Consider the following 24,785-nt stretch of genomic DNA (forward strand, 5'->3'; position numbering starts at 1 on the left):
CGTAAAAGGTATACTGCCCTCTTTAAAATAACATTGTTTCTGAGAATAGTGCAGCAGTACTCATTGGTGCCAAATGAGAAGTTAAAAAAAAGCTTCAAATTCTAATTGTAGGAAAAAATACTCTGAAAATCGATGGGTAGCTAATTGTCCTGCTGACAGTTTGTAGATGTAGATAGACAAGATTTAAATTTGTTAAATGCTTTTTACAGTGTGTTTTGTCAACAATGAAGATAAAAGGGTAAATGGCATTCTGGGTTATATGGAGATTATATAGCCTTTAAACTGCAGTCTTGAAAGAAAACTGGGTGATGTGATTTAAAAAAAATAAACTGATGCTATTAAACATTTTTCAACTGTTCCAATAAGTTTCTTTAAATAGCGCAATGAAGCCAAGTAGCATTCCCATATATCAACTTTTGAAAATTTTCAGACGGGTACAGTAAATGCCTCTGGAATTTATCTGCAATATTGTAATTAGGGAGGACACAGTGCTTTGGGTAACAAAATTAGATATTGCCAGATCCTCCACTGATTTGCTATGTGCAGTTTATGGTTCTATTAGCAATTAACCTGCAACCCCCCAAAAACATGCAAAAGATGATAGAATTTTAAAGGCAAGTTGCCTACAACCACAAAGTTTCTTCTGCCTTTAAAGCCAATTCAAAATCATGCAAGCACTGGTCCTACCCACCAAACCTCATTCTCCAGCCAAATAATTTAGTGTGCCACCTTTCATCTTTCCACAAATTACACCTATTTGTGATCATTCAATGAAACTCCACCAATTAATCTTTTTGAAGAGCAGTCAGAATCATTGAGAAAAGAAACAGGCCCTTTGGCCCAATTCATCCATGTCGATCAAGATGACCCATCTATACTATACATTGGTCCATATCCAGTAATGTTCAGAGCCTGAAAAATTAATAAATTAAAATAAAATCAAAGAAAAGCAATCAGCATTCTAGACATTAGCTGACAATTTTCACTTTGCTTGTGCAACCTCTCTGAACATAAATTGGTTGGTGTATTTCTTAAATCAGATCAATGATTAAACATAACTGTATTGAAATTTAAAGGGTACGAGACCAAGTGGACCCGTTGGACCCAAACCTCTCCTGCATTGGTGCAGCACCCTCTCTTTCCCCCCCTCACCCTCCCCCCCCCCCCACTCCATCCCCTTGAACCCCCCTTATCCTCCCCCCTCCCACTCCCTCCCTAGGAGATAGATTTACACTTTAAAATGTGAGTAACTTTAAAAATATAACACGATTTCAATGAAACTTCTTCCATTAGCACCAAAGGGACGACGGTGAGTAAGGTGGGCCTAAAATTGTTGCGCTATCGTGTACCGTTTTGGCTGTAGTTCAGGAACAAACAAACAAACGAGAGTTTTAATATATAGATATAGATTTACTGGTAGAATATTTTCAAGCCCTGTTAATGAACTGCACAGCAAAGGCAACATCTGGTCTCTCCTACAATGCTCTTTGACCCTTATTTGTATTTCGGTCTCCTGTCCGATCTATAACTGCTACTCCATGATATTGTCCTATCTCCCTACTTCATTGAACATTCAGTGCATTGTCCTGCTGCATGTTAATCCTGTTTTAAAACTAGGCTGACAAGGAAGAGATAAATAGTTGGTTAATTAGGAAATTATAATCTTGCCTCTACTTGAAAGTGCATAATTGTAAAATGTATATATGACTCGTGGCAATACTTTATTGCCAAACACAATATCAGATACCAATTCCAATGTAAGTGCAAAGGATCAAACCTTATTCATCCTTAAAGCCATTTGTTGCTATTTACATAGCTTTCCAACAGAAAAAGAGCTCAGCTGATTTATTGTTGGAAGTGAGTAATATCTGAGATGTTAATCATTTCTACTGCTGCAAGACAATATAATCACAGAAGCTCTTATACCTTGCAATTATCATTATATAAGTATTGCATAAATCACTCTTGCATGCCCATCAATCTTTTTCCTCCTTTGGGATGTTTATATTTTATTAATATTTGCTACCCCACAATGTCTTTGGGTAATCGCAGGCATTTCACATCTTTTTTTTCACCAGTACCATGATTCTATCCTGCAAATTCTTGTGTCTTTACTTTAGACTTTAGAGATACAGCACAGAAATAGGCCCTTCGCTCCACTGAGTCCATACCGACCAGCGATCAACCCATACATTAACACTATCCTACACACTATGGACAATTTTGCAACTTACCAAAGCCAATTAACCTACAAACCTGCACGTGTTTGGAATGTGGGAAGACACCGGATCACCCGGAGAAAACCCACGGGTCACTGAGAGAACGTACAAACTCCGTACAGACAGCATCCATAGTCAAGATCGAACCCTGGTCACTGGCGCTGTAAGGCAGCAAATCTACTGCTGCACCACTGTGCCATCCATCTATGGCCGAACTCAGAATTGATCGAACAATTCTGCAAAATCAATCCATCCTTCTTGTTATAGAGGCCAAACTGAACAAAGTTCTCAGATAAGGCTATATAAAACTAAAGCATAACCTCCTCCACTTTGTTTATTCCTGCCATCAAATAAAAGGTCAACATTGCAATTTATTCATTTTATTGCTTTTCTTGCACTTGTAGTTTTTAATAATGGTTGCATTTACCTGTGGCCAGGTTCAGTGGAGCTGATTGTGTAAATCCCTTGGTAATCAAACCTGCTGACACACACTTGTAAATAGCTGTGATTGCTCCCATGCATATAATTTACATGCAATTATTCTCCACACACTACTGTTTTCTACAGAAATTACAGTGCGAGTAACAAGGGAAATTGCTTTCAGTCATCTTCAATTACACTGTTGCACAGAACACTCCAGCACTGTTGTGGCTTAGCGAGGTGCACAATAGAAAAGAAAAATCAATTGAAACTACAGGTAAATAGTTGCCAATTAACTATTTAAAAATCTTTTGGATAATTGTTTCCAGCTCAGCATTGGTTTCAATTCCTTAACCAACATGTCTTGTGCCAAACCAGTGTTTTGGATTCATACCCTAATCTGATCCCCTTTGTATGGCCTAAATGTTCAGGAAAATATTGCAGACCTTTCATATCGTGCAGTGTTCCCTGTGCTCTGCAATGAAGTACAGTTGCTTTGTAATTTGGGGCAAACAACTTTCTATCGCATTGAATGGCTCGAAGAGCTGAATGGCCTACTCCTGCACCTATTGTCTATTGTCTATCAGCAAAGTTTCACAAATCAGTGGCACTCAGACTCCATTTTTCCTAAGTAACAGAGTGCACAACTAAGAATCACTGTGTTCCCTACCTCGGCTAATCCATTCCCATTAATGCTCTGCACTCATCCTGTTGTGCTCATGCCCACTTAAGCTCCATCCTGACTGGATTGTGAACTATTCTAAGGAGTGGGGCAGTGTTATTGCTTTAGCAGATTCTTAGGCCATTTGTGTTGGGAACAATTGCTTGAAAAAGCAAAACAAACAGGATCAAATAAATATTTAATATATAGAAGTCATAGGAGTTTGTTAAAGGCGAGGAATATTTTAGGTGAAAATGCAGACAGACTATTGATGGAAACAAATAATAAAAATTATATTGATGGTCAAACTATAGGTTTCCATGTTACAAAACTAAAATGCAAACATTTCTGGAAAAAAAATGGTAGCTAACATTTTGCATTTATACTGCAGAACACAACCACCTTTATGGCTTGAAAGTCACTTTCATTGACCTATTAAATAATAAATGCTTTCTGCTTTGTAGGTTTACATACAACAGAGTAAAATGATGGAACTTCTGCATATGTCAGCAGCAATAACAGCAAATAATATTTCAGTATGCAGCATTTTATTTTGGCAGCACCGTGAAAATCAATGAGAATGAAGGATATGTGTACAAGATAACAGAGCGTGCAATTTCACATTGCATTACACTTCACAAAACAACACTCGTGATTTCTCTCTCTCTCAAAAATGTCATTCAACTGAGTGGATCATCAGTCTGTAAAGATGTTTTGTGGATTTAATACTGACCTAACACAGTTACTTGGATGAACATTTGAGTGATCTCTCCCTCACTCTTGCTATTTTTATATTATTCCTAAACAAGGAAACAAAGGAACTTTCAATCACAAATTAGAATTGTTATTTAAGAGTAGGAATCAAAAAATGATTGACAACTGATCAATTTTCTGACTGGCTAAAATAGACTGCTAAATTTAATTTTCCCTTTCCAACAAATGCCCATTAAAAGATTCAAAACCTAATCAAGAATATTTCAAGTCTGCATAGTAATAACACAAACAATACTCCTCCATTTAGGGTCACCGTGCTCACCATCTGTAGGTTGCATCTCTTGGCATGCTGAGACCTGGAACCTTTGGACTGCCCATAACAGGGATGTAGAATCCTGTGGAAAGCAACCTGGTCCATGTGGTCTAAAGATGGATATAAAGCAGAACCACATTGCATGATATTAAAGTTGTAAAGTAAATCCATCCCCATTACTCCCTCTTCTCTCCTTTACCAGCATCTTTCCTTTGTTTTCTTTACTCCAGTTGTTCTCAACTCCTGCACATACACATCTGCTTCTCATTTTCATCCCTCTCTTTCTCCACTGGTCTAACATCCCTCCCATTCAGAATTTTATGGTCATCAGTCAAGTTTCAATCCACAAAATGATAATAAATAAAATAATAGTGCACTAAACACAAAAACTGGTTACCATCACAGCAGAGATGAGACACTACCACTTTGGAGACAACAAAAATAAATGAATAGGATTATGATTATTAATAACAGCCTGAGGGGAAAAACGGCTGTATTCAGGACAACTTACAAGGATATTGCCACCCCTTTGAACAATGGAATGGAGGGATCTCTGGTTGAATGGAAGCCTATCAACTGCAGAATTACGAGAAGCAGACTGAGGATGAACATAATATCACGATCCTATACTCTGACAAATGGCAGTGATGAAGAACCAAAGAGTTACAGATGGAGCTTCAGAGTACTATGCCATGACACAAGGATAACATAAGCAGCAAATGAGTGATGAAAAGAGATGGGTGTGCACCATGAATAGAAACAAAGAGACAAAAAATCTCTGGTATATTAAAAATTTAATCATTGGTACATTTCAAAATTGTGAAATTCACATGATCAAGAATTTTCCAAGTGGCAAATAGAACCAGATTGCTAACATGACGATCAATGGCAAATAGTGTTGCCCACTGACATGTAAAAGTGAGAAAATTAGCAGATGCTGGCAGTGACCACCACCTTTTGGGAGCCCCAAGTTAAAATGAGGTGTGGGTCCCATCAAACAAATGACATATGCTTTAGACATTAACAAGCTGAAGTCTCTCAAGTAACAGAAAGTCTTAATTGGGCAATTAAAAGGGTTATGGGGACTTGTGGACCTTGGTGAAGTGGAAGGAAACAGAGATGAAGTGATCATCATGATGTGGACAAAGTGGCAATTAATTAGAACAAAATTAGCACAAACAAGGCACATTGGAAGGTCTTCCTTCCAAGACCTTAACAGTAAACAATACTGTATTGATAACCCAACACTAACTGAGAACGTAGCTGTCCATCTTATCAGTGGCAAGCAGCGAGCATCAACAATGTACCCAGAGGAAAATTAAACCTTCAACTAACAACAGTGGCAGAAGAAGAAATACGCTAAACTGTACATTTCATAGAATCATTGAATGGGAAATCTCCTAATGAGAAAGTAAACATCTGGAATGCATGATATTAACACCCAATAATGGAAAAGGTCATCCAAGTCATTAAACTCTATAAAAGACGAGAAAACAAACAGCAGACAAGAACTTGAATGATTAAAGATAAATCCTGATTTGGTAGCTTCTATTTGCATCAGTCTGCTCAGAATGGCTGTAGGAGCCATTTGACAGCCAATGACAGCTCTACATAAATCACAAACTTTGAGAAGGTATGTGACAATATTCACAGTAAGCACAACCGTGATGGCTTCATGACATTTTTTGTCCCTTTTCATATAATCAATACATCTAATCTGACTACATTCAAGAATGATTGCAGTGATCTCAATGTTAATATCACACAGGAATTTATGAGCAATATATTTAGATTTAGATTCAGAGATACAGCGCGGAAACAAGCCCTTCGGCCCACCGGGTCCGCGCTGCCCAGCGATCCCCGCACATTAGCACTATCCTATACCCACTAGGGACAATTTTTACATTTGCCCAGCCAATTAACCTACAAACCTGTACGTCGTTGGAGTGTGGGAGGAAACCGAAGATCTCGGAGAAAACCCACGAAGGTCACGGGGAGAACGTACAAACTCCGTACAGACGGCGCCGTAGTCAGGATCGAACCTGAGTCTCCGGCGCTGCATTCGCTGTAAGGCAGCAACTCTACCGCTGCGCCACCGTGTCGCATACAGTTAGAGTTCTACAATACAGAAACATGCCTTTTGTCCCAATTTGTCCATGCCAACAAAGTTGAGAATGATACAGGCCAAATCCATTTGCCTATATTAGGCCTGTATCCTTCTCTATCCATATAACTGTGCAAATGTCTTTTGAAAATCATAATTGTACTCACGTCTATAGTTTCATCTGGCAGCTCGTTCTATTTATGGGCGACCATCTGAGTGAAAAGGTTGCCCTCAAGGTTCCTTTAAAATCTCTCCTCTCTCACCTTAAGCCTATGTTCTCCAGTTTTAGAATCCTCTACCCTGGGAAAAAGACGGTGAGCGTTTACTTTATCAATGCTCCTCAATGTACGTCAAGGAGTTCACACCTCAGTTTCCTGTGCTCCAGAGAAAATAGTCCCAGCCTATCCAGCCACCCCCAATAACCTAATTGGTTGTCCCATTAACATCCTGGTGAATCTCTCTACATCCTTTCCAATTACTTCCTTCGTATAGCTGGGTATCATTCTTCCTACATTTCGCTTCAATATTATCAATGACTGAACGTACCAATGACTCAACGATGACAAGAAGCATCAAAAGAACACCCTTCTCATTTCTTGAAGAAGTTGACTTTTCATTTGTTCTGCTCTGTAATTACATACTTATTATCACAAACAAAAATCACTGAAAACAAATATGAATTACCTTTCACCAGCAACCAGTATGGACCAAATAGGTAAATATGACTTGAAACGTCACCCATTCCCTCTCTTCAGAGATGCTGCCTTCTCGCTGAACTACTCCAGCAATTTGTGTCTTCCTTCGATTTAAATCAGCATCTGCAGTTCTTTCCTTCACATCCTACATATCCTGTATTGCAGGTTCACTATGACGTTTCGGGTCGAGACCCTTCTTCAGACTGATGTCAGGGGAGTGGGTGGGACAGAGATAGAATGTAAGTACAGTAAGACTGGTGGAGAATTGTGAAGGGGGAGAGGATGGAGAGAGAGGGAAAGCAAGGGCTATTTGAAGTTAGAGAAGTCAATGTTCATACCGCTGGGGTGTAAGCTACCCAAGCGAAATATGAGGTGCTGTTCCTCTAATTTGTGCTGGGCCTCACTCTGATAATGGAGGAGGCCCAGGACAGAAAGGTCAGATTGGGAATGGGAGAGGGGTTAAAGTGCTGAGCAACCGGGAGATCAGGTAGGTTAAGGCGGACCGAGCGGAGGAGTTCAGTGCTTGGTCTCACCGATGTACAGGTGTTGACACCTGGAACAGCGGATACAGTAGATGAGGTTGGAGGAGGTGCAAGTGAACCTCTGCTTCACCTGAAAAGACTGTCGGGGTCCTTGGATGGAGTCGAGGGGGGAGGTAAAGGGACAGGTGTTGCATCTCCTGCAGGGGAAAGTACCTGGTGAGGGGGTGGTTTGGGTGGGAAGGGATGAGTTGACCAGGGAGTTGCGGAGTGAACGGTCTCTGCGGAAAGCAGAAAGGGGTGGAGATGGGAAGATGTGACCAGTAGTGGGATCCTAGTGGAATTCCATATACAGGATAACATGTTGGCTAAAAGGCCAAATCAGCATCAATATTAAGCTATCTCCTAATCAACACACCATATTGAAGCTTTACAGTCCTATAATATATTGTCATGAAAGTGCTAAAGAAAAGGCGGAATATCTGCAATCATGTTCAGTGAAAAGTACTAAATAAGTAATCCTGCATCACAGAGTATCTCAGGAGGAAGTTGAGATGGATCAACTATTTGATTTTTGACCAAATTTAACATCGGGCACCCGAGTAAAACTAAAGTTAATGAGCAAAGGGAAAGCAATCCAGAGATTGGTATCACAATAGACAATAGATAACTTACATAAAGGAAGTTGGTTGTGAGTGTTGGAGGTCAATCATCCCAGCTGCAAGACGTTACTGCAGGAGTCCTCGGTCCAACCATCTTCAGTTGCTTCACCAATGACCTTTCATCATGAGCTCAGAAGTGGGGATGTTCAGTAATGGTTGCACAAGGTTCAATTCTATTCATAATTCAGAAATAAAGCAGACCGTATCTGCAGACAGCAAGACCTAGATAACATTCAGGTAACATTTGCACCAATGTTCTAAAAATGCCCATCGCCAACAAGAGTCTAACCACTTGCACTTAATATTCAATGGCATTGCCATCACTACTGACTTGAAACTTTACTGGACCAGCCAGCCACACAAATACCATGGCTAAATGAGCCAGTAAGAAATATTGTATCCTGTGGCATGTGACTCAATTTTTTTTACACCAAGGCCTTTCTGTTACATACAAGTTAGGTATGTTGATAGTGCAATGCTAGCTACTCAAGAAAATTCACACCATTCAAGTATGTGCACACTGCAGTTTCTCATCCATTCTGTTTCAATAGCACCTACCAAACACACATGATCTCTAACGCCACAAATAAACTAGAGCAGCAAATGCACAAGAACACCACTCCTTGCAGGTTTCCTTTCCTTGTTACACACCTGCCTGATTTGTTATCAGTTCTTCATTGTCACTGGGCCTAAATCCTGAAATCCTCTTATGAACTGCACTGTGAGGGAACTGCAGACATTCAAAAAGGCAACTCACAATGAAGATGAATTCAGAAATATCAGGAAAAAAACATTACACCTACCACTTCCCAGTCAACTAATTGTGAAAGAATGAACAAACTAAATGGATTGTCGTATTAGAACATTTATTTAAAAATCAGGACAATGACAGTCAAACTGCTGCATGTACCTTCACATGTGGAGGAAGGAACTGCAGATGCTGGTTTAAACCGAAGATAGGCACAAAATGCCAGTCTGAAGAAGGGTCTCGACCCGAAACGTCACCAATTCCTTCTCTCCTGAGATGCTGCCTGACCTGCTGAGTTACTTCAGCATTTTGTGAATAAATACCTTCGATTTGTACCAGCATCTGCAGTTATTTTCTTATATTATGGCACAAAATGCTAGAGTAACTCAGCGGGACAGACAGCATCTCTGTCTGTTGCTACCGGTCCCGCTGAATTACTCCAACATTTTGTATGTACCTTCACATGTTCAGTGAATAAAAAATATCCTCAGTGGTGCAAAGAAAAGGTGCAAAGTGCTAGCTATCAATGATCAATGTTTTCTTTATTGTCACGTGTACCAGGTATAGTGAAATATTTTTTTTGCATACAGATTCGCAAGACTATAAGCACAATCACCCCAGTTAGTGCAGTATGCACAGATCAGCCCACCAAGACCATATGCAAGAGGTGCCATTTGGCGCTATTTTAAAGTCCCAGAAGCAGCTGGTCACAAAGGCCCTTTGCAGTCGTCTCCTCCTCCATTTCAGTACTCAAGAAGATTGACACCATTCAAGTATGTACTGTAGCTGCAGTTTCTCATCCAATGTTGCAATAGCACTTACTATCAAAAGGCTGGGCTAAAAGGCAAGAGGGGTGATTATTCACAAAGCACAGCCCTAAAACATTATCCACATTTCTCTCTCCCCTGTTGAAATGTCCAGTATTTTTTGTTTATATTTCGTGAAGTCTTTATGCTGAAAAGACTGAGACAAGGATTCATATCCAGTAGATTTTAGCTACTAAAACTATTTACTGTCTTTAATGAACCAAACAACCAGTTTCATACAGAATCATTACCATATGGCATCAAACAGTCACGCAAGAAATATTATGGCCGACAGCCAAAAGATAAGTTTAAAAGTGTGTTTGTAGGATATGTTAAGAAAAGTGGGAAGGGCTTAGGGAAGGAATTCCATAGTTAAGACATTCACTTCAGTAATGGTCAGTCAAGAGATCAAATCTGAAGGAAACCTCATCTTAAATATTTTTCACAACTGTGGAGTTTGACCTATTTTGGAGGTACAAAGATGTGTGACAAATATTGCAATGAATATTCATAACATGCTGCCCACATGTTGAATGTATCATTTACCATGGGTTACGGGAAAGTTATGTTTTAAATGCACTCATGCCAAGGAGATTGCTGGAAAGCTGATACGTAGTTAGCAGAATTATACCAGAGAATTTGAAAACATAGACAAGAAATGTTGAAAAATTAGACATTATTTAACCAGGAGTCAAAGCAGATAATTGAACACAGAAGTAATAGACAAACAGAGCTGTGTAAATTTGGCTGAGGACAGCAAAATTATGACTGGCATCACCTTCACTATTATGTTGAACAAAAATGCAGCCATGAGCACACTGGAATGATGATCACGTAAATTTAATAATAACAATTCGACCTGCTAAAACATTCCAGCACCTAACATAAGCATAAACTGAGAAAATAATCAAATTCATGGTTACAATCCTTTGCATCTCAAGTTAATTCTATTCTCTATTTAACAGAGGTTATTATTTGAAGTTGGAGAATTCAATGTTCATACCATTCGGAATGACCAAGCGGAATACAATGTGCTGTTTCTCCAGTTTGGTTGTGGCCTCACTGTGGCAATAGAGGAGGCCAAGTCCGAGAGGTTGGTATGGGTGGAAGGAACTGCAGATGTTGGTTTACACCAAAGATAAACACAAAATACTGGAGTAACTCAACGGGACAGGCAGCATCGCTGGATAGAATGGGTGACGTTTCGGGTCGAGACCTTCTTCAGACTGAGAGGCAGGGGAGAGGGTGACACAGAGATAAGGAAGTGTAAGGTGTGGAAATGAGACATCAAAGGAGATCAGTCAAGGAAAATGTAGAATAGATCATTGTTAGCTAGGAGAAGGTGACAACGAAGCATCCAGAGGTAACATTTAATCAGGGGGACAGTCAGACTGGTCGAATAACTAGGAAGTGGGAGGGATAGAGAATGAACGCATGGATTACTTGAAGTTAGAAAATTCAATTTTCATACTGCTGGGATGTAAGCTGTTCAAACAAAATATAAGGTGTTGGTCCTCCAATTTGGACCAACTGGGCCTCACTCTGACAGTGGAGGACCCTGGGCCCAGCACCCCACACCTTACTCTTTCTCCCCACGACCATTCCCTTTTCTGGTCCTTTCACAATACAATAGAACTTTATTTATCACAGGAGGGAAATTGTAAGAAAATAACTGCAGATGCTGGTACAAATCGAAGGTATTTATTTCACAAAATGCTGGAGTAACTCAGCAGGTCAGGCAGCATCTCAGGAGAGAAGGAATGGGTGACGTTTCAGGTCGAGACCCTTCTTCAGGAGTGATGTTCTGCGCTGCATCTTGGTTCTCCCCGGACCATCCATTATCTCTTCGCCCACCCACCAACCACCCGAGTTCTTCTTCCAGTCAAGTCAAGTCAATTTTATTTGTATAGCAGATTTAAAAACAACCCACGTTGACCAAAGTGCTGTACATCAGTTCAGGTACTAAGAACGAACATACAATGGCACACAAACATAACAGCACATACATAAACAGTTCACAACGCCCCGTCAGAGGGCCTCAAACACTAGGGAGTAGAAATAGGTTTTGAACCTGGACTTAAAGGAGTCGATGGAGGGGGCAGTTCTGATGGGGAGAGGGATGCTGTTCCACAGTCGAGGAGCTGCAACCGCAAAAGCGCGGTCATCCCTGAGCTTAAGCCTAGAACGCGGGATAGTGAGTAGCCCCGACCTGAGGGACCTGGAGATAGAGTGGTGGGTTAGAATATTTTTGATATAGGGGGTGGCAAGCCCGTTTAGGACTTTGTATGTGAATAGGAGGAGCTTGAAGTTGATTCTGTACTGTACTGTACTGTACTGGGAGCCAGTGGGGCATCTGGTGTTCCCCGTGCAATCTGAAACTCCCATTGGTTGGCGGACAGGAAGCAAAGAGTAGGAATAAACAGGTCCTTTTCGGAATGGCAGGCAGTGACTAGTGGGGTACCGCAAGGCTCAGTGCTGGGACCCCAGTTATTTACAATATATATTAATGATTTGGACGAGGGAATTGAATGCAACATCTCTAAGTTTGCGGATGACACGAAGCTGGGTGGTAGAGTTAGCTGCGAGGAGGATGCTAGGAGGCTGCAGAGTGACTTGGATAGATTAGGCGAGTGGGCAAATGCATGGCAAATTCAATATAATGTGGATAAATGTGAGGTTATCCACTTTGGCGGCAAGAACAGGAAAGCAGAGTATTACCTGAATGGTGGCCAATTAGGAAAAGGGGAGATGCAACGTGACCTGGGTGTCATGGTGCACCAGCCATTGAAAGCAAGCGTGCAGGAGCAGCAGGCAGTGAAGAAAGCGAATGGTATGTTAGCATTCATAGCAAGAGGATTTGAGTATAGGAGCAGGGAGGTTCTGCTGCAGTTGTACAGGGCCTTGGTGAGACCGCACCTGGAGTATTGTGTGCAATTTTGGTCTCCTAATTTGAGGGACATTCTAGCCTTAGAGGGAGTACAGAGAAGGTTCACCAGATTGATCCCTGGGATGGCAGGACTTTCATATGAAGAAAGACTGAATAGACTGGGCTTATACTCACTGGAATTTAGAAGACTGAGGGGGGATCTTATAGAAACATATAAAATTCTTAAGGGGTTGGAGAGGCTAGACGCGGGAAGATTGTTCCCGATGTTGGGGAAGTCCAGAACTAGGGGTCACAGCTTAAGGATAAGGGGGAAGTCTTTTAGGACCGAGATGAGAAAACATTTTTTCACACAGAGTGGTGAGTCTGTGGAATTCTCTGCCACAGAAGGTAGTTGAGGCCAGTTCATTGGCTATATTTAAGAGGGAGTTAGATGTGGCTAAAGGGATCAGGGGGTATGAAGAGAAGGCAGGTACAGGTTACTGAGCTGGATGATCAACCATGATCATATTGAATGGTGGTGCAGGCTCGAAGGGCCGAATGGCCTACTCCTGCACCTATTTTCTATGTTTCTATCACCTGCAGTCTCCATTGGGAGCAACGAGCGGCTGAACCCGTGCTGCGACGACGGCGACGACGACTGCCACGACGACGATGCCCTCCTCCTCCCTCCCTCCCGCCCACTGACGCGCCCCGCGTGAGCGCCCGTCCGTCCGCCCCGCCCCGCGTGAGCGCCCGTCCGTCCGCCCCGCGTGAGCGCCCGTCCGTCCGCCCCGCCCCGCGTGAGCGCCCGTCCGTCCGCCCCGCCCCGCTCCGCGTGAGCGCCCGCCAACCGTCACCGCCGGAGTGGAAAACGAAAGGAGACGCTGGGAGAGCGCTGGACGCCTCCCCTGCTCCCCGCGCATGCGCGGCGGGCCCCGCTTGGGCCACCGTGTTTGTGGAGCCACGTTGCCACTTTGCAGCCGAGCCGTCAGAGCAGCGAAGGGGCGAGGATGTCTTCCCCACCCAAGGAGAAGGTGGAAACCAAAGCGGGCCACCTGCCTGCCGGTATGTACATACTCTGATTGCAACAATGGCGATTCGCGGCACCCGCTAATTACTTTGCTTTTCCTCTCTTGTCGCTCTAGTGGCTGCAAAGTTGGCTTGAAGTTGGAAGTATCACTTCTGCAACTGTGGCATAAAGTAAGAGTCAAGAGTGTTTTATTATCGTATGTCCCAGATAGAACCATGACATTCTTATTTGCAGTAGCACAACAGAATATGTAAACATAGTGCTATGTAAACAATATAATAAATGAGAGAAAAAAAAGTTCGGCGTATGTGTGTGTCTATGTATATTTATGTCTATGTATAATGCCTAATCTAAGTGACACAGTCGTGCTGCCCAGTTAATAGGATCCAGCAATCATTGTTCCTCTTCCAACACTTATTCAACTTGTTGATGTAGCAGGGTTTCCTTTGCACTTGACTGAATTTTTATTTTAAAACCCAGAAAGAATTTGCATGTTGATACCTGTTATTTATTCACTGAGCAGAAATATTTAATTTGGAGGGACTGGGCAAAATATCAGGTGGATAAAGTAATCAAATGTTGTCGTCTTGGCGCAAATTAGCTTTGGGGTTATTGCATAAATTCCAATTTTGTGTATTCCTGCTTGCTATTTAATGGTTCCTGTTTTAAATTGTAATCAGTAGAATGAGATTTGTTTAATGGACTGAGTTAAATGACAGTGATGGAAGGTCTGCCAACTATTGTAAAGAGAAATAAAAACGTTTCAGATCTGTATATTTCAGCTGAGACAGCATCGAGTGTTTCATAGGTGATGATTTGGAAATGAATATGGTGTTTGCTGGAACTTAAAATTTATTTAAAAGCTAGAAATTAGGAATGAGAACTGCAAGGCCTCTTGATTCTACCACTTTTTTTGTATTTACCACTTTTTTTGACCACTTAAAATTATAAGTTTATCTATTCTTTGGTTGTACCCCAGTCCTCTTTCCATACTGATACGTTGCCATCAATTCCTTGAGCTTTTTCCTTGTGCAATAACCTTTAATATGGCACCATATTGTCTTCAAAAGATATTCAATATTACCAAGTTTCCCTTTATCCACCACATCCTTAAATAACTCATAGATTTGTTAAACCTGATTTCTTAAAAATATACAACCACGTGGACTCTCTTGTATTTTCGACCCAACTTTTGTAGAGATTGGAACATGGGAAATGGTTTAGAAATCATTACTTTCTGGCACTCACGATTTTTACCTGATGAATGATTTAGTTGTGTAAATATACAATTCAAGACAGTCATTGTGACCCAACAATCAAATCATGTTATGTTTTTCTAAGTGCTGTTGTCATTTCCTTCATAATGGATTCCAACAATTTCCACACAAGTGATGTAATATAAATGGACCCATAGTTCCATACTTTCTCCCATTCCGCTTTCTCAAATAGCAGTATTACATTTGTTATTTTCCAACCTCCTGGAATCTATCCAAATTCCGGAAAATTTGGAAGATCGCACCAATTCATTTATATTGGAAAAACATGCCAGGCAAGACTGCATCTGTGAAGAAAGAAATAACTTCAGTTTGATTGTTTTTATCAGAATTACTGTGTATTTTCCAGCATTTTCATTTCTTATTTTGAACCATCTGTGCATTTTCTGCCTTTAAAACCAGAATGAGTGTTTCTGAAATCAAGATCCCTCTTTGGCCTCGTCCCTCCCTCTCTCCGTTACTTTGCATTCTCCCATTGTGACCACTGGCACTATCCTGATGTAGCTACTCCACTATTAGTGGCAATGTTTTAGAATTGTCAGAAGAAGTTGAAAAATAGTTTCTCCGTTGAATTTGATGTAAAAGATGATAAACTTGTTAAAGATTATTTAATCGGTCCTATCAAAAGTTATGATTTGTCACTTTGTGAGTGTTGACAATCACAAAAATGACACAGACACACACTTGCAATGAAATTACTCTAAAACAAAGTTGGGAAAAGTTGCCAGAAGAACTATTGAAAGGGAAGAAAAACAGGGGACATGATTTGCTGCAGCTTCAGGAGTGCATTGTCATTTTTTAGATTGAGAGTGATTTTAAAATGTGCCATCTTCATGCATATGCAATTGAACGTGCATGGTCTAAATTCAGAAACAAGGAACTACAGATGCTGGTTTGCAAAAAAAGGACACAGTGCTGAAATAACTCAACAGGTCAGCAGAACTGGCTGAGTTACTCCAGCACTTTGGATCCCTTTTTGGTCTAAATTCAATTTAGTTCTAATCCTCTGGCTAGATGCTAGATTTGCACCTGTTGACTGTAAGTGATCTGGGATGTAGCGTGTGTTTTCTACCCAGCATTTCGAAAAGTTTTGTAATTGTTTTGTAAATCATTACTTTCTGGCACTCACAAATTTGACCTGATGAATGATTTAGTTATGTAAATATACAAGTCAGAGTCGTTGTGACCTACAAACCTTGTAGTTCCCAATAATTGGTGAAGGCCGCACATGTATTACTTTAGTGCAAGATCGTAGTGCAATTTTACTTGTTATTGCTCTTGCACTCTAAGTTCCTTCAGCACTGTGTTTTGCCCAAGATTCTAGTATCTTGTTTCTCCATTAAGATTACTAAATCAAATTAAAATGCATGTGCTTGTTGATTTAAGAAAATAATTAATTAGATTAAAGTATTTAAATGAACTGTTATTCAAATAAAACAGATTAGCAATTTGGTGGCTTCCATTTCTTTTGGTGAACTGAGGAAGTTTATGCTTAAGTAATGTTTGCTGGTATAACAGACAGGTACGAAGATAGGTAACTTAGTTAAGAGGAAGGCCAGACATTAGTCGATACTCAGGAGTCCCAAGCTTCTGCCTAGCTAAGTGTGTAAATGCCACCAGTTCTAAACAATTCTGCTAGCTTTCCTGGGCCAAGAGTCTTGGGAGTTCAATTGTCATATGTACTGGGACCAGGACAATGGCATTCTAACTTGCTGCAGCTTTACTGGCACATTGGACGTGCAACGTAACAAGCTGCTATATTAAAAATCTGTTTTTCTACAACTGTTGGTTTAGGCTTTCACAAGTTAACGTTTCCCCTGTGCTAGAGGGAATTATTACAAATTATTACATTTGAAAGCACAGCTTTTTTGTCAGGTTTAGTTGGAATAAGATTACAAAAATATTTTCAGATAGTGGAAAATGGGTGGTGAAAATAATTAATAGGTATTGATGACTTGTAGATTCTGCATTATTTTGTCAATGTTCTCACCTTTTAGCTCCTCCCAGTCACTCATTGATCAGATTACTGTGTTTATAGCTATTTCCCCCATGGTCACCCTGGCAGAGACATATCCCTACCCCAACTTTCCGACAACTTTTTTATTGGGTTTACTTTTTTTTGTCTCCATTTGAGTTCTGTTGAAGGGTGGCTGACCTGAAATGTTGACTCTTCCCACTAATATAGACAATAGACAATAGGTGCAGGAGTAGGCCATTCAGCCCTTCGAGCCAGCACCGCCATTCATTGCGATCATGGCTGATCACTCTCAATCAGTACCCCGTTCCTGCCTTCTCCCCATACCCCCTCACTCCGCTATCCTTAAGAGCTCTATCCAGCTCTCTCTTGAAAGCATCCAACGAACTGGCCTCCACTGCCTTCTGAGGCAGAGAATTCCACACCTTCACCACCCTCTGACTGAAAAAGTTCTTCCTCATCTCCGTTCTAAATGGCCTACCCCTTATTCTCAAACTGTGGCCCCTTGTTCTGGACTCCCCCAACATTGGGAACATGTTATCTGCCTCTAATGTGTCCAATCCCCTAATTATCTTATATGTTTCAATAAGATCCCCCCTCATCCTTCTAAATTCCAGTGTATACAAGCCCAATCGCTCCAGCCTTTCAACATACGACAGTCCCGCCATTCCGGGAATTAACCTAGTGAACCTACGCTGCACGCCCTCCATAGCAAGAATATCCTTCCTCAAATTTGGAGACCAAAACTGCACACAGTACTCCAGGTGCGGTCTCACCAGGGCCCGGTACAACTGTAGAAGGACCTCTTTGCTCCTATACTCAACTCCTCTTGTTACGAAGGCCAACATTCCATTGGCTTTCTTCACTGCCTGCTGAACCTGCATGCTTCCTTTCATTGACTGATGCACTAGGACACCCAGATCTCGTTGAACTCCCCCTCCTCCTAACTTGACACCATTCAGATAATAATCTGCCTTTCTATTCTTACTTCCAAAGTGAATAACCTCACACTTATCTACATTAAACTGCATCTGCCATGTATCCGCCCACTCACACAACCTGTCCAAGTCACCCTGCAGCCTTATTGCATCTTCCTCACAATTCACACTACCCCCCAACTTAGTATCATCTGCAAATTTGCTAACGGTACTTTTAATCCCTTCGTCTAAGTCATTAATGTATATCGTAAATAGCTGGGGTCCCAGCACCGAACCTTGTATGGTTGAACCTACACAGTATTTCCACGAATTCCTGTTTCTGATTTTTTTTTTGTTAAAAAAAAGTGCTCACATGTAATTCTTTTATGATAAATTTGAGATTTACAGAACACTATGTTTACACATCTGTTGTGATGCTGCAAATAAAAAAATAATAGTTCCATTTTGGAACATATGACAATAAAACAGTTTGATAAGAATGATGTGACTGACACTTCACAGATATGAGACTCAAGCGATTATGAATGGTGAACTTAAAAATTTCCGAAAATTGCAGGAATGAAATTGAGGAAAATATCATATGACAAAGAAGAAAAAATTAGTGTATGTACTTTATTGACCATAATATAATTAATAAAATTAGTCAGCTGTAATCACCAATCCTGATGTGGGATTATGATCTGGTTACAGGAAAAGAGTTATCTCAAATTGCTGTTTGTGGCTGCTTGTGAATTGATGGCCCCAATTCCTAGATTAGACGAGTCACTGCATTTCGTATCACATTGGGTATAAAAGGTATTATGATATCTTATGATGTATTATGATGTCTTCTGGTCATAAAAAAGCATTGTAGAAATGCAATGGCTTTTATTCCCCATGGATGATTCCTCAAATTTGCTGGTTAACCAGCAACTACAAATATTGGGGAATATTGAGAAAGTTAGTACCAAAACTTAGCAGTGTAGAAAATATTGATAAGGATGGTCTTGGATGTGGATGTCACAGTGGATGGTGAAATGGGAGAAGCACAGTGGGCTAAATTTATTCCACGCCTGTAGTGCTATTCCTTGGGCAGTGTAAACAGGAAAAGCAATTTTGAGAAATGTAGATTCGTAACCAGTTATTTTCAATTCCTATGAAGGGACCTAGACTTGAACATTGACTGGTTCTCTTTCCACAAAGGTTTTGTGACTTACAAAGTGTTTCTTATTTCTTGACCCTCCTACCAATTACTTTCTATTATATCTGTACTGATTCCAAATATCTCTGTCGGATCCATCTTAATAGAAACGACCTAGCTTTTCACTTCTTCACACACCTAATGTCACTCACTCCAAGAATCATTTCTGGTAAATCTCTTCGTCCTCTTGAACCCTTTATATATTTTTTCTTGAGTGCAGTGCCCAAAAATGGATCTCGGATCTAAAGGGGTTACTGTCCTTGTGAAGGATCAAGAAGCAAGCTCCATATGTATTTTTTTAAAGGGGCTTAGGCATGGGTAAGGATAGGAAATTTGAACTTTGCAAGAAGAGAAAAAAAAATCTTGGATTTGAATGCGAGAGGGTTTGCACTCCTGTTTACTAGAACATCTGTAAATGGACAAGTTGGTCACTATCTGAAAAGAAAAAATGATTTTCATTTTAAAATTAGAACTTAACAAGACAAATGTGTTGATGACACAAAAGGTGGTGTAAGAAAATAACTGCAGATGCTGGTACAAATTGAAGGTATTTATTTCACAAAATGCTGGAGTAACTCAGCAGGTCAGGCAGCATCTCAGGAGAGAAGGAATGGGTGACTTTTCGGGTCGAGACTTCAGGCACAAAAGGTGAACGCATTAAAGATATTAGGGCACTGCAACAGGATATACTGTAATATATATTTGGCAAATGGAGTTTATTGTAAAATAAAAGTGAGTTTGTGCACTTTCCTAAGGGTGAAGGCAGATTCTTATCTAAATGAAAGATTGGAGCTGTACAAAGTGCAGATGAATCCAAGTGTTGTTTATGAACCGCAAAAAAAGTTAGCAGGCAGGTTTAAGGTTTAGCCAGTGGTGAAAAAGGCAGATGGCATGTTGACCTTTAATACAAGATAATGTGTTTAGAAACAAGGGATTATTGTTGCAGTTGTACTGGAGTACTGTGAACAGTTTTAGTCCCCTTGTTTAAGAAAGGATATGTTAGTATTGGAGCAATCCAAAAGAGATTCACTAGGTTAATTCCTGGGATGAGAAGATTGTCCTGTTTCTTTGGGGTATAGAAAATCGAGGAGTGATCTAACTAAAACATGTAAGATTCTTGGGAGCATAACAGGACAGATGTTGAGATGAAAATCAAAAAATTGCAGATACTGGAAATTTAAAATAGAAATAGAAAATGCTGGCAATACTCAACAGGTCAGGCCTCCTCTGTGGGAAGCAAAACAATCAGAATTGTTAAATGTGTTTCCATAGATATTGAGATATTTCCACCAGTGGGAGAATCGCGAACAAGGTGATGCAGTTTCAAGGTTGGAGGAAACATATAAAAGTTAGAAATTTCTTCTATGTTATATTCTAAATAATAAAAATTCTATATCTGATGAAGGACCCATGATACATTTAGATTTGTAAGGATTCCATACTAATTTGCGCACACATTGCACGCAGAGTTAACAATCTCCAGGAGAGGTGTGAGACACAGTTATATATTTGGCTGGCTTGAAAGCCTTTTTTTAGATGTTCCGCACATGTGATATTATGTTGTGAGGCAGTTTTAGAAAATGATTTGTCTTGGTAAAAATAGCAATATATATGGGATGGCCAGGTGCATATTTTAATCAGAATTTCATTAGCAGAGAATAAAACAGTTACATAATGGAAGAATTAAAAACCTTGCATCGGTTTTTTGCAACTCGCTCATTGTGATTTTATTTTTAATCTTTGAAGGTTAAAGTAACACTAGCAAATTTGCAGATGACACAAAGTGAGAACTGCGAAGAGAATGCTAGGAGGTTGCAGGGTGACTTGGACAGGTTGAGTGAGTGGGCAGATGTATGGCAGAGGTAGTATAATAATGTAGATAAATGTGAGGTTATCCACTTTGGCGGCAAAAACAAGGAGGCAGATTATTATCTCAATGGTGTCAGATTAGGTAAAGGGGAAGTGCAACGAGACCTGGGTGTCCTTGTACACCAATCACTGAAAGTAAACAGGCAGGTACAGCAGGCAATGAAGAAAGCTAATGGCATGTTGTCCTTCATAACGAGAGGATTTGAGTATTGGAGTAAAGAGGTCCTTCTGCAGTTGTACAGGGCCCTGGTGAGACCACATCTGGAGTATTGTGCGCAGTTTTGGTCTCCTAATTTGAGGAAGGACATCCTTGCTATTGAGGCAGTGCAGTGTAGGTTCACGTGATTGATCCCAGGATGGCGGAACTGTCATATGAGGAAAGATTGGAAAGACTGGGCTTGTATTCACTGGAATTTAGAAGGATGAGAGGGGATCTTATAGAAACATATAAAATTATAAAAGGACTAGACAAGCTAGATGCAGGAAAAATGTTCCCAAAAATGGGAGTCCAGAACCAGGGGCACAGTTTCAATAGTCGTTTATTTGTCACATACACATAAATGTGTAGTGAAATGAAACATTACCCGCAGTTAAACAATAAGACCAATAAGAATAATCAATAAAAATGCAATAACACATACAATCACAACTAACACCAAACAAAAAGAAACATCCATCACAGTGAGTCTCCTCCAGTCCCTCCTCACTGTGATGGAAGGCCAAAAATGTCTTTTTCTCTTCCCTGCCGTCTTCTCCCGCGGTCAGGCTGTTGGATTTAAGAATAAAGGAGAGGCCATTTCAAACTGAGATGAAAAAAAAAAACCTTTTTCACCCAGAGAGTTGTGAATTTGTGGAATTCTCTGCCACAGAAGGCAGTAGAGGCCAATTCACTGGATGAATTTAAAAGAGTTGGATAGAGCTCTAGGGGCTAGCAGATCAAGGGATATGGGGAGAAGGCAGGCACGGGTTACTGATTGTGGATGATCAGTCATGATCACAATGAATGGCGGTGCTGGCTCGAAGGGTCAAATGGCCTCCTCCTGCACCTATTTTCTATGTTTCTAAGGTTAAAAATGAAAAACATTTCTGATATAAAAGTTTTTTTCCTCAACCAAATAATTGGCTTATAATTGAACTCAAGGGCTATCCTGTTATTTGAATAGTGGTAGAATAGTCCTTGGACCATGAGATGATGTAGAAGGGTGTGAAAAACAGTGGAACAGATAGTAAGTTCATCCCATAGATCTGTGAATTGTTAGGTTCACACTGTAATTACTGCCAGTGATTAGGCAGATGGCAGAATCCTGAATGTATGTGGGTATTTCATAAGTTGGCCGAAGAGCTTGTTTCGTACTGTATGACATTTGAAGGTTAATGTAGTCTGTTCCTTAAAAGGTACATTTGATTGGTTTATTTATTATCAGAAATATATTGTAACTTGTTTGTTAATGGGGATAAAACAAATTTTAAGTGCAACTTTGAAGACTATAATAATGCGTTGGGAGGCATATAACTATTTTGAAGTTGCTCCTTCCCTCTTCTCCCCAATCACGATTAATACTGAATATTATGTTTTTGCTCGAGAATGTTAGTCTCTCTGCTGCTTTTTCTTTCTCACTGGTTACAAGAGGTTTCTTTGAGAATGTCCTTACACTTATGTCCTTTGGTTGCCTCTTTTTAAAAATGCTTATTTTTTTCAGCATCATTCTAACTTCATAGCAAAGGGTTTGGATGTGGTTTTGAAACTTTCATTGCTACCTAAGTTCTTATTGTTCCTCTTATTTTCCAGCAAGCAAAAAAAGGATTTAAATAAAATGAAACTCCCCCCTCTTTTTTTCAGAATGTTTTTTTTTTACCTGAATGCCCACGAGGTTAATGTTGAATTCCTAGAGAATTCAGGACTATCCAGAGGTTGGGTCATCCTCGGACATAACTAAAAATGGGATTTGGGAATTGGCAACTGCAAATGCTCTTTTGCCTGGACCTCAAGAACTGGGAGCTGACAACATTGGCTCCATCTTAATTCCATTTTGATGTTCTTTGGTGTTTAAGGCATAAACTTTCTGTCATTCGTTGTGCTTAATTTATAAATAAAGATCATAAGATCTTCACCGGGTGCGCCACGATGGCAGCCTCGCCAACAGTCTGTGTCTTTTTCTTCAGGAAACGGGGCTTCCCCTCCTCCATTATAGATGAGGCTCTCACTAGGGTCTCTTCTACATCCCGCAGCTCCGCTCTTGCTCCCCCTCCCCCCCCCCCCACTCGCAACAAGGGCAGAATCCCCCTCGTTCTCACCTTCCACCCCACCAGCCAGCGGATCCAACATATCATCCACCAACATTTCCGCAACCTACAACGGGACCCCACCACTGGCCATATCTTCCCATCCCCTCCCCTCTCTGCGTTCCGCAGAGACCGTTCCCTCCGTAACTCCCTGGTCCACTCGTCCCTCCCTACCCAAACCACCCCAACCCCGGGCACTTTCCCCTGCAACCGCTCTAGATGCAACACCTGTCCCTTTACCTCCCCCCTCAACTCCATCCAAGGACCCAAACAGTCTTTCCAGGTGAGACAAAGGTTCACCTGCACCTCCTCCAACCTCATCTATTGCATCCGCTGCTCTAGATGTCAACTTATTTACATCAACTTACAGAATCAACTTCAAGCTCCTCCTATTCACATATAAAGCCCTAAATGGACATTCCCCCCCCCCCCCACATCAAAAATCTTCTAACCCACCTCTCTAACTCCAGGTCCCTCAGGTCGGCCGACTTGGGGCTACTCACTATCCCGCGGTCTAGGCTTAAGCTCAGGGGTGACCGCGCTTTTGCGGTTGCAGCTCCTAGACTGTGGAACAGCATCCCCCTCCCCATCAAAACTGCCCCCTCCATCGACTCCTTTAAGTCCAGGCTCAAAACCTATTTCTACTCCCTAGCGTTTGAGGCCCATTGAGGAGGCGCTGTGGACTGTTTTGTATGTGCTGTTATGTTTGTGTGCTACTGTATGTTTCATTTTTTCCTTAGTACCTAAACAGATGTACAGCACTTTGGTCAACGTGGGTTGTTTTTAAATGTGCTATACAAATAAAATTGACTTGACTTGACATCGGCGAAACCAAGCGCAGGCTCGGCGATCGCTTCGCTGAACACCTGCACTCGGTCCGCATCAACAAAACTGATCCTCCCGGTGGCCGAGCTCTTCAACTCCCCGTCCCATTCCCAGTCTGACCTTTCTGTCATGGGCCTCCTCCAGTGCCATAGTGAGGCCCACCGGAAATTGGAGGAACAGCACCTCATATTTCGCCTGGGCAGTTTGCAGCCCAGTGGTATGAACGTCGGCTTCTCCAACTTTAGGTAGTCCCTCTGTCCCTCCCTTCCCCTCCCCCTTCCCAGATCTCCCTCTATCTTCCTGTTTCCACCTATATCCTTCCTTTGTCCCGCCCCCCTGACATCAGTCTGAAGAAGGGTCTCGACCCGAAACGTCACCCATTCCTTCTCTCCCGAGATGCTGCCTGACCTGCTGAGTTACTCCAGCATTTTGTGAATAAATCGTTTTTTTTGGGTTATTTTTAGTGTTTTAAAAGTATGGGTTAATGTTCTCGGGTTTGGTTTATGTGGGGGTGGGGGGGGGTTGGGGAAACATTTTCTTCAATCTCTTACTTTGCTGGAGATGCGATTGTTTTCCGGATCGTATCTCCGGTCGCTCTGCGGCCTAACGTCATGGTGCTGGAGGCCTTGCTCGGGACTGAATTTGAGCCCCACTGCGGGGAGGTGGACTTACCATCAGAGCGTGTGATCCCTTGCCTGGGCCTGCGGACTTCACCATCGAGGAG

General features: G+C 41.2%; 1 protein-coding gene across 1 annotated transcript in view; it reads left to right on the forward strand.

Moving 5' to 3' along the window:
• Positions 1-13,589: 13,589 nt before the first annotated feature.
• dap (death-associated protein) overlaps positions 13,590-24,785 on the forward strand; it is a 74,590-nt gene continuing 63,394 nt past the window's right edge. The window contains exon 1 of the mRNA XM_078415365.1: positions 13,590-13,752. Within this exon, the coding sequence (XP_078271491.1) occupies positions 13,698-13,752 (55 nt within the window). The 5' untranslated portion in view covers positions 13,590-13,697. The remainder of the gene's footprint in view (positions 13,753-24,785) is intronic.

The sequence above is a fragment of the Rhinoraja longicauda genome, chromosome 2 (genome assembly GCF_053455715.1).
Source record: "Rhinoraja longicauda isolate Sanriku21f chromosome 2, sRhiLon1.1, whole genome shotgun sequence".
Classification (NCBI taxonomy): domain Eukaryota; kingdom Metazoa; phylum Chordata; class Chondrichthyes; order Rajiformes; family Arhynchobatidae; genus Rhinoraja; species Rhinoraja longicauda.